We start from the raw sequence: 15,174 nt of genomic DNA, 5'->3' as shown, positions 1-15,174 counted from the left end.
ATTATTATTTTTATTCTACAATAGGACGTCTAAGTGTTTTCACCTGAGGTACCACTCTAGCTAATGGAGCCTCCCACTGCTGTCGCACCGCCAGAGCACAATTTCTGTTCTTATCCTGAAGCAAAGTTCTTAACCCGAGGTACTATTTCTGGGTTAGCGGAGTCTGTAAGCTGAGGTACCACTGTACGGAAATCCCGCACTGATGGAGCCCTGCTGCTTTGGCTGGGACTGACTGTGTTTTGCAGGGGGTTGGACTAGATGATCCTAAGGGTCTACAACTCCGACCAAAGAAGAGTGGCAGACAAAACTGATGAACGACGTCGAGATGGCAAAGCTTCCAGGCAGAATTAGAAACCAGGAAGAGGACCTCTTTAATAAAGAATAGGGGAAGTTTATAATTTAGTTGAAAAGCTATTGTAAAGATTGGTAGGATTGACAGAAAACCTGTAGTAAAAATTTGAACTATGGATGGACAAATGATTTATAAAAATAGAGTTATGAAAGGGATGCAGAGGGGGAAATCACTACATTAAGATGCTGCACTGGCTGGAGGGGATGCTAAGCAGTTCGTCAGGACTGCAGTCGTCTTGGAGCGAGGAGTTCCATCGGCCCTTTCTCGCCAGAGAGAGAGAGAGAGGCGATAGAAGAATGGCAGTTGAAGATGATGGATTTTTCGGAGCTAGCCGACCTAACCGGAAGAGACTGCGGCCAGAAGGAGGAGGAGTATCAGGAAGAATGGATTAAATTTAACGATTACTTAGTTAAATATGTTAAACTGACTGAAAACAGCTTGCAGATACTTAATTGGCTCAGGATTTTATTTATGTTAAGTGTCGAATTAATATGTTTAATTTCATACTGTGAAGATCTAAGGATGTTAATGTTACCCCCCCAAATTTTTTTTATTAGTTTTCACATTATAAACAAACAGACACACAAGACAAACAAACATAAACCATAGCCTTATTGAAAATCACACTTATTAACTTTGTTAAGTGACTTCCTCGCTTCCCCTTGGTTGAATTTCATTGCATGTCCTTTTAACGGTTTTCCAAATCCCAATACTTATGAAATTTGACTTAAACATTAGCATCCTGAAGAAATACAGCCATAAAAAGGCTACAATCCTAAGGATGTTAGCAGACCTAAGGATGTTAACGTTTTAGAAGAACTGTGATTTGGAAAACCGTTAAAAGGACATGCAATGAAATTCAACCAAGGGGAAGCGAGGAAGTCACTTAACAACGTTAACAAGTGTAATTTCCAATAAGGCTATGGTTTATGTTTGTTTGTCTTATGTGTTTGTTTATAATGTTGTGAAAACCAATAAAAAAAAATTGAAAAAGGAGAGAGAGGGAGGGAGGGAGGGAGAGGGACTCTCGCCCACGCCGCCCGCCAGCCCGCCATGAGGCGGTTGCGGCGGCCGCTGAAGCGCCGCCCTTCTGCGTCCCTCCCCTCCCCTCCTCTTCCTCCTCCCTCAGGCCGCCTCCTCAGCCGCCGCTGCCGCCTCCGGCTTCCCCTGGCAGCGCGGCGGAAGTCTCGCAAGAGAGGGGCTGCCTGCCCGCCCGCCGCCACCCGTCTCCTCACGATGCGCCCCTGAGGGGGAAAAGGGAGAGACAAAGACGCGGCAGCTCATGCGCACGCTCTCTCGAGGCGGAGGACCCCGAGCCGCGGCTTCCCTCAGAGCCGGGCGAGCATGGCAGACGGAGCTCACGCCCTGCTCGGCGGCGGCGGCAGCCGGGGCTCCAGCCCCTCCGCCAGCCCCCTCATAGGCAGAGGGGGAAAGAGCCGCTCGCTACCCACCACCACCACGTCGTCGTCTTCGTCGTCGTCCTCCGCCTCGTCGCTGCACCAGCAACGGCGGACGCCGCCCGCGTCGCCCAAGCAGCAGCAGCAGCCGCAGCAGCATCAACAAGCGGCGTCTCGTGGGAACGCGCCCGGGCATTGCTTCAAGAGGGTGACCCTCACCAAGCCCACCTTCTGCCACTACTGCACCGACTTCATCTGGGGGCTGGCCGGGTACCTGTGCGAAGGTAAAGGCGGGCTCCTGGGGGAGGGAGGGGGAAAGCGGGAGCGCGCGCGCGCGTGCGTGTGGGAGGGAGACTCCTGCAAATTGATCGATCGATCGATCGATTAATTAATTTGTATACCGCTCTCCAGACGAAAATCTCAGGGCGGTTCGCAGCATACAGATACCACACACACACACACACACACACACACACACACACATCCATAATAATAAACAAGAACGTGAATCTCTTCATGACCCCTAGTGGGGGAATTAGCAATAGAAGAGATGTGGGTTTTTTTCGTGTGTTACACGTGAGACCCTGAATTAATCAATATGTCTATTGGTATGCCGACCTCCACCCGAAGACTTCAGGTGGTTCATAACATATGAATACTATGTACACGTATGCACGGAATACATGATAAAAACAAGAATAATCTCCTCATGACCCGTATCGGGGAAATTATCCATAGAAGAATCATAGAATTGTTGGAAGGGACCTTAAGGGTCATCTAGGCCAACCCCCTGCAATGCAGGAATATTTCACCTGATGTGACGCTTGAAGCCGTGACCCTGAGATTAAAAGTCTCCTGCTCTGCCAAATGAGCTGATGTGGTTATGTGTGTATGTGTGAGACCCTGGATTGATTGATTGATCTATCTATCTAGTTAGTTAGTTAGTTAGTTATTTTGTATGCTGCCCTCCACTTGAAGATCTCAGGGCGGTTCACAACATACAAATGCAACACACACACACACACACACATAGAGACACACATGATACATAATAAAAGCGAGAACGTTAATCTCACAACTCCTGATGGGGGTGTTATCAATAGGAGAAATGTGGTTTTGGGTGGGTGTATGTGTGTGTTAGGGACAGATTTCATTTTTCTTCCTATTTTGGGTGAGTGGCAGCCTGTCCTCAAGAGAAAGGGTTAGGCAACAGACACACACTCTCGATTTGCAAGAGCTCCTGTGCCTGCGAGCAGGCAGAAATGCAGCTGGTGAAGCTTTCTCAGTCACTTGATCTCCATACCAGCAGCAGATGCAAAGGACTTCCTTTTGTAGGTTTGCCAACATTTCCCTTCCTGGTGGTTCTTGTTTTGTCTTAAACCAGCCTCTCAGTGTGGGGTCCCCCCCCCCCTTCCTCTGGCAATGAAACTGCTAGCACATTTGCAGGGCCCGGTGTGGTTTCGGATTGGATGGGGGGCTGCATGTTCAGATTCCTGCATTGCAGGGGGTGGTACTAGATGACCCTTAGACCCCCCCCTTCCAACTCTACGATTCTGATTCATCTCTGTGTTAGGAAAAGCTTTTCCTGTTGCAGCAGCAGCAAATGCAAATCACTTTCCCTTGTAAGATTGCCAAGGTGGGGCTTCTGTTACTTAAATAGTTGCCTAACAGGTTGGTATCATTCGGGTGAAGCTGTTCGTGCCATTTATGTGCCGGTAAAAACTTACTAGGGGACGCGGGTGGCGCTGTGGGTAAAAGCCTCAGCCCCTAGGACTTGTCGATCGAAAGGTCGGCGGTTCGAACCCCCGCGGCGGGGTGCGCTCCCGTCGCTCGGTCCCAGCGCCTGCCAACCTAGCAGTTCGAAAGCACACCCGGGTGCAAGTAGATAAATAGGGACCGCTTACTAGCGGGAAGGTAAACGGCGTTCCGTGTGCTGCGCTGGCTCACCAGATGCAGCTTGTCACGCTGGCCAGGTGACCCGGAAGTGTCTGCGGACAGCGCTGGCTCCCGGCCTTTAGAGTGAGATGAGCGCACAACCCTAGAGTCTGTCAAGACTGGCCCGTACGGGTAGGGGTACCTTTACCTAAAAACTTACTGGGTTGCCATAGATCCAGATGCCAGGGACTTTCCCTTATAGAGGTGGCTATGTCTATGTGTGTGTATATATTCCTGACCAGATTTCTTTGTCTTGACATCTTGAGGTCTATCAAATGAAGCTTTCCTCATCACTTCGTTTTGCCCTGGGAAAAACCTTCCTGTTGCACCACAGCTATAAGGGAATTCCCTCTTAATAGGCTTGCCAGTACTTGCAGGTCCCGTTATCCAAGCACTCGTTATATGAAAATTCACTTATCCAAACACGAGGAATTAGTACCCAAACCTTGCTGTACACACCACTGGTTCAGATATCCAAACAGGCAGACCTGTGTGTAGCCATTTCACCAGAAACCATGGTGGGAGGGAGGACGTGGAGAGACTGGACAAATAAGAGAGCATTTTACCCTTCCTTGTTTGCCTTTTGCAAGGTTTCAGAGGGTTTTTCTGGGTTTTTCATCGTTTTGGGGCCAAAATTCTGTGGTTGGGAACGCATTAGAAATTTCCCCATAGGGATAAATGGAAATTGTCAACTTCTTGTGCAAACATTCGCCTAACAAACAATTTCCTGAGAATGCATTGTGTTTGGGTAGTGAGACCTGTGTACATTTGTCTCCTGAAAAGTTGCCTGGCAGTTAGAAACTTAGCAGCTGAGTCCTTTATCATAGTTTCCTCTCTGTTGCCAGAAACAAACTACTGTATTTTTTGCCCTATAGGACGCACTTTTTCCCCTCCAAAAATGAAGGGGAAATGTGTGTGCGTCCTATGGGGCGAATGCAGGCTTTCGCTGAAGCCTGGAGAGCGAGAGGGGTCGGTGCGCACCGACCCCTCTCACTCTCCAGGCTTCAGGAAGCTATCCGCAAGCCTTGGGAGCCCGGCGGGAGTTAGCAGCCTGTTCTGGGGGCTGGGGTCGGGGGAAGCTCAGGCGCCTGGGGGGGAAATAATTTTTTCCCCTTTATTTCCCCCCCCCAAAAAAACTAGGTGCGCCCTATGGGCCGGTGCGCCCTATAGGGCGAAAAATACGGTAGTCACATCATCTCAGAGAAAGTCATTCCGTGGAAGCTGGTTGTGTTAGATTTGATTACTCAAGAAACTGCCAGCCACAGGTAGATTAGAATACATAGGCTGGTGATCTGGTGCAACATTTATGGTTTTCTGTGACTTGCTTACTCTTACTGTGGGACTTACTCTCTTTTTGAGGGGTCAGAGATGAAGAGATGCTTACAAAGGGTGTAAGTGTTAAACCCCTTCTGTGTGCACTTAAGTCTTTTGGGACTGGCAGGGTCTTGGTCCTTCCATGCAGATGGACTGCTGTTGGTGGGCTGAAGAGTTGTTCCTTAGTGTCCATTGTTTACTGTGGTTTTCTGTGGTAAAATTGCCTCCTGTTCATGGCCTGCTATTCTTCCATCTTGGAGGCTGGTAGGTCAACTTACGCAAATGGTGTTGGTTTCACTAAAGGAGAAGAGAGAAGGGGGAATAGGGTTGTGCCCCCCTCTGCTGTGCATGCTAGCCATGCCATGCATTTGGTGCACATGGCAAGAGGTTCTGTGCATGTACTGATGTACATGCATAGAGCTCCTTCATATGAATGGGGATATTGGACCAGTCAGGAACACCTTTGCATGGAAAAACTCTGTGCAGACGCCAGTATGCCTGTAGAGGCCGCTTCTTATATGCATAGGAAGGGCGCCCAGTGTTAGAAACTGTGATATATAAGGTAATTGCCAAGTGGCACCTTAAACCCAGGTTACAGTCGCCACAATGGACTTTCTCTGTGCCTTTTTGGGCACAACTCCACTGGCCAGGGTATAACACTTCTGTTGTTTGTCTTTCTCTTGCCTTCCACCAGAAACCTACATTTTATAGTTGAAATAAATACTGAACAACCTGAAGGTTATTCTGAACAAAGAACTTAATTATCCTTTATTCAGAACTTGGATTATTTTCACTGTGGCATGCATTCCATCCTGTCTAGATTATACTTTCTTTCTGAAACATGGTTTTGACATCCTTGTTAGTTTCAGGTAAAGATCCTTTTTCTTCCACCCAGCTGTTAGAGCCTGTTCAATATGATACTTTGCTACTTGGTCTTTATTGAGGTGGGAGCCAGTTTATTGAGAGTAAGATCTCCCCAGATAATTTGCTTTTTTCTCCATACAGTAAGGGACCATGATAAAAAGGGGAAGGATCATTTGGCTTTGAGACTTGCTTCTCTTACCTACCTTGTATCCTGAGTGTAAAGCAAGTTATTGGACACATTGAGCCTAATTGAACTTTTATGCTATGCATAATTTCTGAGTCTGCAGGGCTGTTTCCTTCCCTTTCCTTTGGAGGAAGCAGCTGTTGTCCCTGTTTGTTCTTGATGCATTAGGGTCTAAACATCTTGCCACGCCACACTGATCTGTTCTAACTTGCTAAGATGCAGACATCATAAGATGGCCTTGAGCACAAAGGTCGCATACAGAAGGGTGACATACTTTACTTAAAGATTTAGAGTGGCACTGTGATTAAGCATTGCTCATATCCATATTACATAAAAAAGAGGGTGTGAGCTAGGTACGGAACCCAGGGAATGAGTCATATACTGTATAGCTAGGTATAATTGAGCAATGCAGTAGTGTGTGTGTGTTTATGCACCAACCAGGAGTTCTTTTGCATCAACTAATTTGGAAGAAGTTTAAACCAAGAACACTGAAGTGCCTATTTGCATGTGAGAAGAGAGAGAATCTTATGCGAACTCACTTACAGAAGATTACACAAAAATGTTTATCATAAATAACAAAGGAAAGTCTTGATGTAAAGGTGATATGTTATTGCTTGCCTTAATCATTACTTCAATGCAAAGCAGTAATATACTTATCATGAACATGTTCAGTAGATCTTTCCTTCCTTGTTTTCTAGTCCCATCTTTAGCTGATAAACATTGAAATATTGACCCATAGATGAGGGACGCGGGTGGCGCTGTGGTCTAAACCACTGAGCCTAGGGCTTGCTGATCAAAAGGTCGGCAGTTCGAATCCCCACGACTGGGTGAGCTCCTGTTGTTCAGTCCCTGCTCCTGCCAACCTAGCAGTATGAAAGCACGTCAAAGTGCAAGTAGATAAATAGGTACTGCTCCGGCGGGAAGGTAAATGGCGTTTCCGTGCGCTGCTCTGATTCGCCAGAAGCGGGTTAGTCAGGCTGGTCAAATGACCCGGAAACTGTACGCCGGCTCTCTCGGCCAGCAAAGTGAGATGAGCACTGCAACCCCAGAGTTGTCCGCGACTGGACCTAATGGTCAGGGGTCCCTTTACCTTTTTACTAGTATTAGTCTCTTTTGTAAAGAATGTCATACTTCTAATGGCCTTTTACACAGCTTTTTCCCTTTCATCCCTGGTCCCATTTTAGTCAATAATCCAATTTCTGTCTCTTTCATAAGACTGTAGTTCTTTCTTTCCAACACACCTTGATAAATTACATTCATTATAAATGGTCCTTGGCTAGAGGAAAAGTCATCATAAAATGTCTGCTCAGTGTGGTTATGCTCTGAATGTTTTAAACAATGGATATAAAGTATTTGAGGTGAACATTTGCAGTTAAGAAATAGCAATTTTGACTGCATAATTGCACTTTTGAGTTCATCTACTAGCTAAAGCTTTGTGGGATTTTTGACTCAGAGCAAATTAAAACAAAGTTTAGGCATACAGTTTGTTTTAAAGTACTTTGAAAATGTTCAGGAATGCTTTTTCAGGACTGCTACTGAAATGGGCTACATTTTAACCTAATTTTAATCTTTTTTACATCTCTGAAAACTTTATCCATAAGTTAGAAAAAATAAACAAGATCAATTACTATTTCTCATTACAAAGAGTTCTGGAGCAAATAGCAATACACACAGCTCAGCCTACTTGGTTGGACTTGTATGCTTCCATCTCTAAGTCTGTTCCATCAATTTTCTTCAGTATTTACAATGACTCACCATTAGATCTGGTCATATATAATGTTTTTCATCTAGGCATGGCTAGGAGATATGGATATTTCATTTTGATGACTGTAACCTTGGTTTAAGATGCCATTTGGCAAATAACTAGCTTATATATCTAAGTTTCTAACACTGATAGATTAGTTTTCTTTTTGACTTGGATCCCTCCACCTTTTGAAGTTGCTCTGTACAAATTAATTTCCCCAACATGTTCCCCCCCCCATTTATTTTAGTTACGCTTGATTCCATTATTGCTTGAACCTGCCATAGACCTTCTTTCACTGATCCGTTGAAAGTTGATTCACTTAACTAGCAGTAAGGAAAGTGATGATTCAACCATGAACTCATAAGTGATATCCAATGTGATAATCGAGAATTTTGACACCTTTGTGAAAATACTGCTAAAATTCCTGTGCTGTTAGATAGTTAGGTTTGAGCATAATCCCATTATTTATCACACATACAATATTTGTGAAGAGTGTCCAGTTCTCTCTTGATCTGGTCCTCATCCCTGAGTTCTGAGTTCAAAGGCTGCTTGTTGAAAAGAGGACTGCAATTCCAGGAAATCATCTTACTACTTTCTCTTGATTACCGAAACTGATCAACTGTATGTTTTTGGGAGCTTCATGCCAAAGGATTTCTTCAGGAGAGCCGACAGTTTCTGTAGGAACCAGAAAAGTAAATTTGAGAGAAGTCTAGGGCCAGTAACATGCAAAATTTTTCAATTTGGATATAGGTCCTATGATCACTGCTAATACATTTTATCACTTAAGGCAGAGATTTTCAACCAGTGTGCTGTGGCACCCTGGGGTGCCTTGAATGATGGCCAGGGGTGCTGCAGGCAACACTGGCCACTGTCCCTCTTTCCTTCCATCCCTCTTCTTATGCCCTCTTGCGTCTCTACCTCCCAAAGGCTTGCACAGCTGTTTATTGCAGCAGCCCTGGCTATGAGCCCCACAGGTGAATGATGCCTCTGGGAGACACCTCTCTTTGGGGCAGGGTGGGGGAGCTCAGAGACTAGGGCAGGCAGCAGCAGTTGCCCAGAGAACTCCCAAGGAGAGGGGAAAGGAGAGGAAGCTGAGGGAACACTCCACAAGGAAGGGTGTTCGAAAAAGGTTGAGAGGCTGCCAGTTCTGCAGGCAATGGGTGACATAACTGGACTCCTGAGCCCCACAGGGGTGCCACAGAAAGAATGTAGTCAGTCAAGGGAGCTGTGGACTCAAAAAGGTTGAAAACCTCTGACTTAAGGTATCCAGCGAGAGTTTTTATATACTTCATGTAATGCTTCTGTCTCAATACCATGACTTGCTTTGTGAGGCAAACATGGTTATAAAGGCCTTAATTTTCTAGGGAGATCTCCCCCTGCCCCACAATGCTGGCTGTTGTTTCAGGGAAAAAGAGCAAAACTCATAGATTTTATAAAAGTTAGCAGTCATCTGAGTGCATTTTCTGGAAACCTAAGTAAATTTCGGGTTGTGGCAACCCCATTGGCAAATAATAACCCAGACTGAAGTTGAAGAGGGAAATGAGATCACTTAAACGTCTTTGGCTGTAACTTCTTTCTTCGTTCAGTTGCAGCACTGCCGCAGTGAGTAACATTTCTGCTTCAATTAGTCAGTTGTTTCAGGCTCCTGGATATTGGACTATTAGGTTTCCCTCCATACATGCATAAGCCTGAGGATCTGGTGTTAGTTCCACTGTGCTAGAATTGTATTTGATTTTCTTGGCCATTGTGGTTCAGATTCTGCACAGCCTCTTGACAGCTTGTTTATCTTTTCCACAGTTTTGACTCCATTTCTAACTGGGGTTTCCTGGTGAAACGTATGGGCCTCCCCCATATACCACAGGTCCTCTGGCAGGTATCAACAGTGGCCTATAACTGCTAAGCAACATACCAGGGCACAGTTATGCATCACTAAATTGACAGGGGCAGTACAGTTCCTGCCCATGGGCCAAATCCATCCAAATGGGAAGATGGACTACACTCAGTGCTCAGAGTGAAGCCTGCTTGTGCCATTAAATCTTGTAGCAGTTGTTACTTTCCACGCAGGCTAAGTCTTCCCCTCCCTGGAAGCATACACCCAATGTCGATTGAATGAACATTAGGTTAGAAATAGCTATTTTTACTTCTGGTTTTCTAAGAAACACAGCTATAAAAGGTCTTTGCCACACAGTCAACCCACAATTTAGAAGTCAATCATGAGCTTGGTTTTGATGTCTATATGTTCCTATGGTAAATTAGATAGGCAGTTTCTGTGCAGATTTCTGTCAAGCTTTACCTGGTGATTGCTTTATTGTGTATTTTTGAGATGTACTTTTCCATTTAGCAGCTAATTTTTACCTAATAGTGAATACAGTCATACCTCAAGTTACGTTTGCTTCAGGTTGCGCATTTTCAGGTTGTGTCCCGCGGCGACCTGGAAGTACCGGAAAGGGTTACTTCCAGGTTTCGTCGCTCACACATGCACAGATGCACAAAATGACGTCACACGCATGGGCAGAAACGGCGAATCGCGACACGCGCAGACGCGGGTTGCGTTCTGCTCATGTTGCAAATGGACCTCCGGAACGGATCCCGTTCACAGCCAGAGGTACCACTGTATGGGGGTGGTGGCCTAATCTTGGAAACAGTTGTTCAACCATTGCCACACTGTGCAGTGTTGTCTTCTTCCCTACCCAGTCTTGTTTTTTTAAAACATATTTTTTATTAAAGATTTCTTGGTTTACAAAATTATGTGCAGTGTCTCCTTTTTCTACAGATCAGTTTCATTTGTTGAGACATTAGTGTTACATTAGGAAGAAAAGGGTGAAAGAGGTGGAGGGGGGCATGGTGAGTGTGGGTGGAGTCGGGTGGCAATGCTTCTATTTTACTTAATGTATGTGTGGGGTTTTGTGTCAGCATCACTTGTGCATGTTCTCTTTACTATTCACGTGTGTTCCTTTGGTGGTGAGAGAGGTTGGGGTTGGCCTAGGGTATGGTTTTTGTTTGTGATTGTCTGTGTTGACCTTTGTTTTCATGTGTGAGTGGGGTGGGTGGGTGTTTTGGATCAGGTTAGCCATATTGATTCGTATGCTGTTGGTGGATTCTTGTCGCTGTCTTGTTAGGTTGTGTATGTGATATAGGGGAGCCTTATTGGGGTGACGGTGTCTTCTTCTATTTGTCCCCGTGTCAGTTTCAGTTTATTGTTTGGTTTTTCTGATAAAGCTGTTTACCAGACTATTTGATACCACTGATCCATGCTTACTCCTGACAGGTCTCTCCAGTGTCTGGCTATGATGTTTCTGGCTGCTGAGACTAGGTGGGTTATGAACTCTTTATGATGTGAGTGGGCATTATTATCTTGGAAGATGTTTAGTAGGGCCAGCTCTGGGGTGACTTCTAATACTTGCTTAGTTATTTTGCATATTTCTTGTATTATTGTTGTCCAGAATAGTTGGATTTTGGGGCATTCCTACCACATGTGGAGGTATGTGCCTGTGGAGGTGCATCCTCTCCAGCATTTTGGTGAGGTTCCTGGGCGTATTAGCGCTAGTTTCCTTGGTGTTAGGTACCATCTGTAAGTGAGTTTCAGAGTGAGTTCTTTTTTTTTCGCTGATACGGATTTAAAGGGAGGTTTGGACCACATTCTGGTCCACTGAGTGGGGTTAATCTCATAGCCTATGTAGTTCTCCCATTGTTTTTTGATTACGTCTAGGAGCTTTGTGGGATTTTGGAGTAGTATTTTGTATATTGCGGATACCATCCCCTTGCTGTGTCCCTTTGTTGTTAGGAGGAGGTTTTCAAAGGTTGTTCGGGGCCTAGTTGCTGCTGATTTTACTACTGAATCCTACCCAGTCCTGTTGTGTTTCCAAGTAGTCCAGCCATTGTTCCTCTGTCTTACCATTATGAGCACAGTGTCATGCTGTTGTCTCTGCCAGCCTTTAGCAGCTACTTGCCTGTTGGAGCCCATCAATGTCCCTCATAGGGATGTGTAGGCTGCCAACTGCTTGGGGGCAGTTGCTACTTATCCCAGGAGAATTGCCGAGTGCCACATTCTAGGGCTCCCCTCCCTTGTGTTTTTTTTAAAATACTACAAGCACTGAAGATATTATGTCAACCCAGGATGCATGTCTCACCTGGGAAGAAGTTCACACGCGCGCACACACACATGGTTAGGTTCATAATTAATCACAGACTGGTTTTGCCTATCTTGATAACCTTGATAACTAACTCAAGTTTGAATGATAATGTTTTCTGAGTAGCTTGTTCCTGTCTCAGAAGCAGTTTGGGTTTACCGGATACTCTTTTCTCACATGCACTTAATCTAAAAAACTAGAACAAAGTATTCAGTTCTGGAAGTTTGCCTGTAGAAGCAATTTCATCCTTGATTCAAAAGACAGAAGAGGTTTGATAACAAGTGGAGCAGAATACATCAATTACTTGTAACCAGACCGAGAGAATCAATATCTTGCAACTAATGGAAGGCACGACCTTTTATGATGTGGAACTTGGAAGTCTTTATGGGGGGGGAAAAAACATTTCAACTGCCTATCCATCCGGAAGCCGAATTTATTTCCAGGACTACTACTAAATTATTTCAAAACCTTTCATAACAAGAAAACCCACCAGCCATACATGATGATACATCGGGTTTGAGAAACTAACTAATTGGGGCTGTTTGCTTGAGTCTGCAATAGCTCAACAGTTATACAATTTGTACAGTTTTCTATCTTATATGTAAAAGGAGCAGTTGATTGACATGAAGGAAAGGCAGGTATTAGCTTCCCTTTCCAATGGCTGAATATCAGTATGGAATTTTCTGTTGAGCAAGTTCATTAGCTGCCTGGGGTTTCCCTGGGAAATTAGGCATGGTAGAAATGGCATTAAATTAGATTAAATTCTGAACTCTTCCTTATAATATGCTTTTCGGGGGAAACCCCTGTTAGGTTATTATGGGTTTTAGACCCCTACCATTATTTACTGTGAGCCCAGTATTTTACCTATGCATCTCTTGTGTTTTCTTCCCCAGGGCTTCCTAATAATTTAGTGAGGAATTTAAGTTGCACTGTGAGGGTCCAATGTTCTGCAGTTGCTTTTGTCTTTAAGACTATAGTTTTGGAATGTCATACCAACGAATCCCCCCCTCCCATTAAACTGAACTAATTTTGAAATCTATTATAGTTTTTGTTTACAGCTAGGATAATAACAGTTTTCCTCTGTTTAAAAATGGTAGAGGATTTTTAAAAAGTATAAGTACTTTTTAATTTCTTCTCTTCTTTTACTTATGAAAGAAAAGAATTGCAGAAATGTGTCATTTTTCTATATGTGAGATGTTTTGCCTCCTCAGTTGTCAGCCACTGAATAAAAGGCAATGTCCATGGAAGTCGTTGAAGATATGAACACCTTTAGCAGGGCCCTGGCTAGTAATGATCACACTAAAGAGGAAGCTGTTTCAAAAAATACTTTGTATGATATTGCAAAGCAAATATATCACCTTGATGTCATACCATATTTACCAACATGTTTCCTAGAAAGGATGTGTTTATTCACAATTCAGACAAAAATACTCTTTTCCATTAAATATTTACAGAATCATTTTTTGAAAGCATGTTGTGAAATAGACAGATATTGGCCACAAAACTTTTATTTTGTAGGCAATCTAGTAGATAATAATAATAATAATAATACTTTATTATTGTCAATTAGTAGCCCTTGTTATGAAGTTAAATTTAATATAAACTGGTATAGCACAGAAATGAGCAAAAACAAGTTTTAAACTCTCACTTTCCCAGTTTCTTGTATTACAGTCCAAGGAGCTCAAATTGTCATCAACTATATAGCACTTAATAGGATCCACTCTTTGCATATTAATTTAGGTTCTGATTGAGAACTCTAATCAACACGACTTAAAACAGCTATGATAGATAAAGCAACGACTTAGATGATCCAGCCTAAACGCTACAAACAATAAAGGCTTCTGCTTCTGCATCCAGTAGCTGATAGCTTCAAGGTCATCTGTGCTCAGCTGCAGCATCTGCTGAAGAGGACAATGGAAAGAAATAGAAGCAATTACCCTTCAAACAAAATGAGTAGCACATGATCAAAAGATGGCAAATCCCACAGAGCCCTTTTAAAATGGCAGCTAAATTTTAGCATCTGAAAAGCAGCCATTGTCTCCTTGAAAACTGGTGCTGCCTGTCAAAGTGTGTGAGTAAGGTTGAAAGCCTAAGCATACTCATGAGGAAGTCAAGTCTTAATGAGTTCAGTTGGACTTAAGTAAACATGTTTGGAATTACAAGACAACATAGAAAATGTAGAATTGCCTTGCCAGTGACGACACATAGGAAGAAGTCAAAGCGAATAAGAAATGGGTTCAAACTACTGTCTGTTGATCACAAGATTTACATGTGACAATAGATGTAACAGGATGTGGAATTCAAGCACTGATAGAGCATAATGACAAGGTGTGACTAAGGATGTCCTTTTTTCACAGCTATCATGTGCTGGGTTGATGTTTTTATTGAGCTATCCGCTAAAACCCCAATATGTCTTTCCTAGCTGGTCACTGCTAGTTCAGACATCAGTCTGCATGCAACAACAGGATTTTTTGCCCTTATGTGCCTCTTTTTACACTTGCTTTCATTGACCTGCCTTTGCTATTTAGTTGTCTAGTCACCCAATCTGGAGAAACTGATTTGGAGCTCTTTGCTTGGATTTTCACTTTTCTGAATAATTTATATAGCAGAATTCAGTGCTTCAGACTGCTTTAGATACTTCATCTCTGTATGGTAGGCAATTATTGTCCCCATCTTTCAGATGGGAGAAGGTAGGCTGTAGCTGTGAAAAATGCAAATTCCATGCTGCAGATGATTAAGAAATGAAATGAAAATAAAACTTCAGAAAGCATAGTAGTACCCTTACAGAATCTGGAAAAGGAGAGCTTAGTTCTGGAAGAGAGGTAGAAGAGCATAACCAAAATAATCAGGGGCCTGGGACTATGAGGAAATTCTACAACATTTGGGTTTGTTTGTTTTTTGGCAAGTATGGAGGGACATGACAGGTTTATTAAAAAATTGTGGTGGTATGGAGAAAAGGGATAGGAAGAAGTTTCTCTCCTAATACTAGAAGTTGGGGTCATCTAATGAAACTATCAGCAGTTTCAGGACAGAAAAAAGCAAGGACTCCTTTACACAATACAACATTGAATCTGGGATTAATGGTGTAATTGGATTTTTAATGGGGTTTTTAATGACCAATTAACACACATACTTTCTTTTCTACAGTTTGCAATTTTATGTCTCATGAGAAGTGCCTGAAGCATGTGAAGATGCCATGCTCTTGTGTCGCTCCAAGTCTTGTAAGGGTAAGTTGCCCAAAATGTCAACTTCTC

At 43.7% G+C, this 15,174-nt stretch overlaps 1 protein-coding gene across 1 annotated transcript in view; it reads left to right on the top strand.

Moving 5' to 3' along the window:
• Nucleotides 1–1,696: 1,696 nt before the first annotated feature.
• Nucleotides 1,697–15,174, top strand: part of DGKQ (diacylglycerol kinase theta) — a gene marked incomplete at its 5' end in the record, with an annotated part of 72,687 nt that continues 59,209 nt past the window's right edge. Inside the window, 2 exons of the mRNA XM_080986734.1 lie at nt 1,697–2,033; nt 15,068–15,147. Of these exons, the coding sequence (XP_080842860.1) occupies nt 1,697–2,033; nt 15,068–15,147 (417 nt within the window). The remainder of the gene's footprint in view (nt 2,034–15,067; nt 15,148–15,174) is intronic.

Source organism: Podarcis pityusensis (assembly GCF_964106645.2).
Source record: "Podarcis pityusensis genome assembly, chromosome: 17".
Classification (NCBI taxonomy): domain Eukaryota; kingdom Metazoa; phylum Chordata; class Lepidosauria; order Squamata; family Lacertidae; genus Podarcis; species Podarcis pityusensis.
The sequence above is the reverse complement of the archived record's forward strand: the minus strand, read 5'-3'. Positions and strand labels throughout refer to the sequence as shown.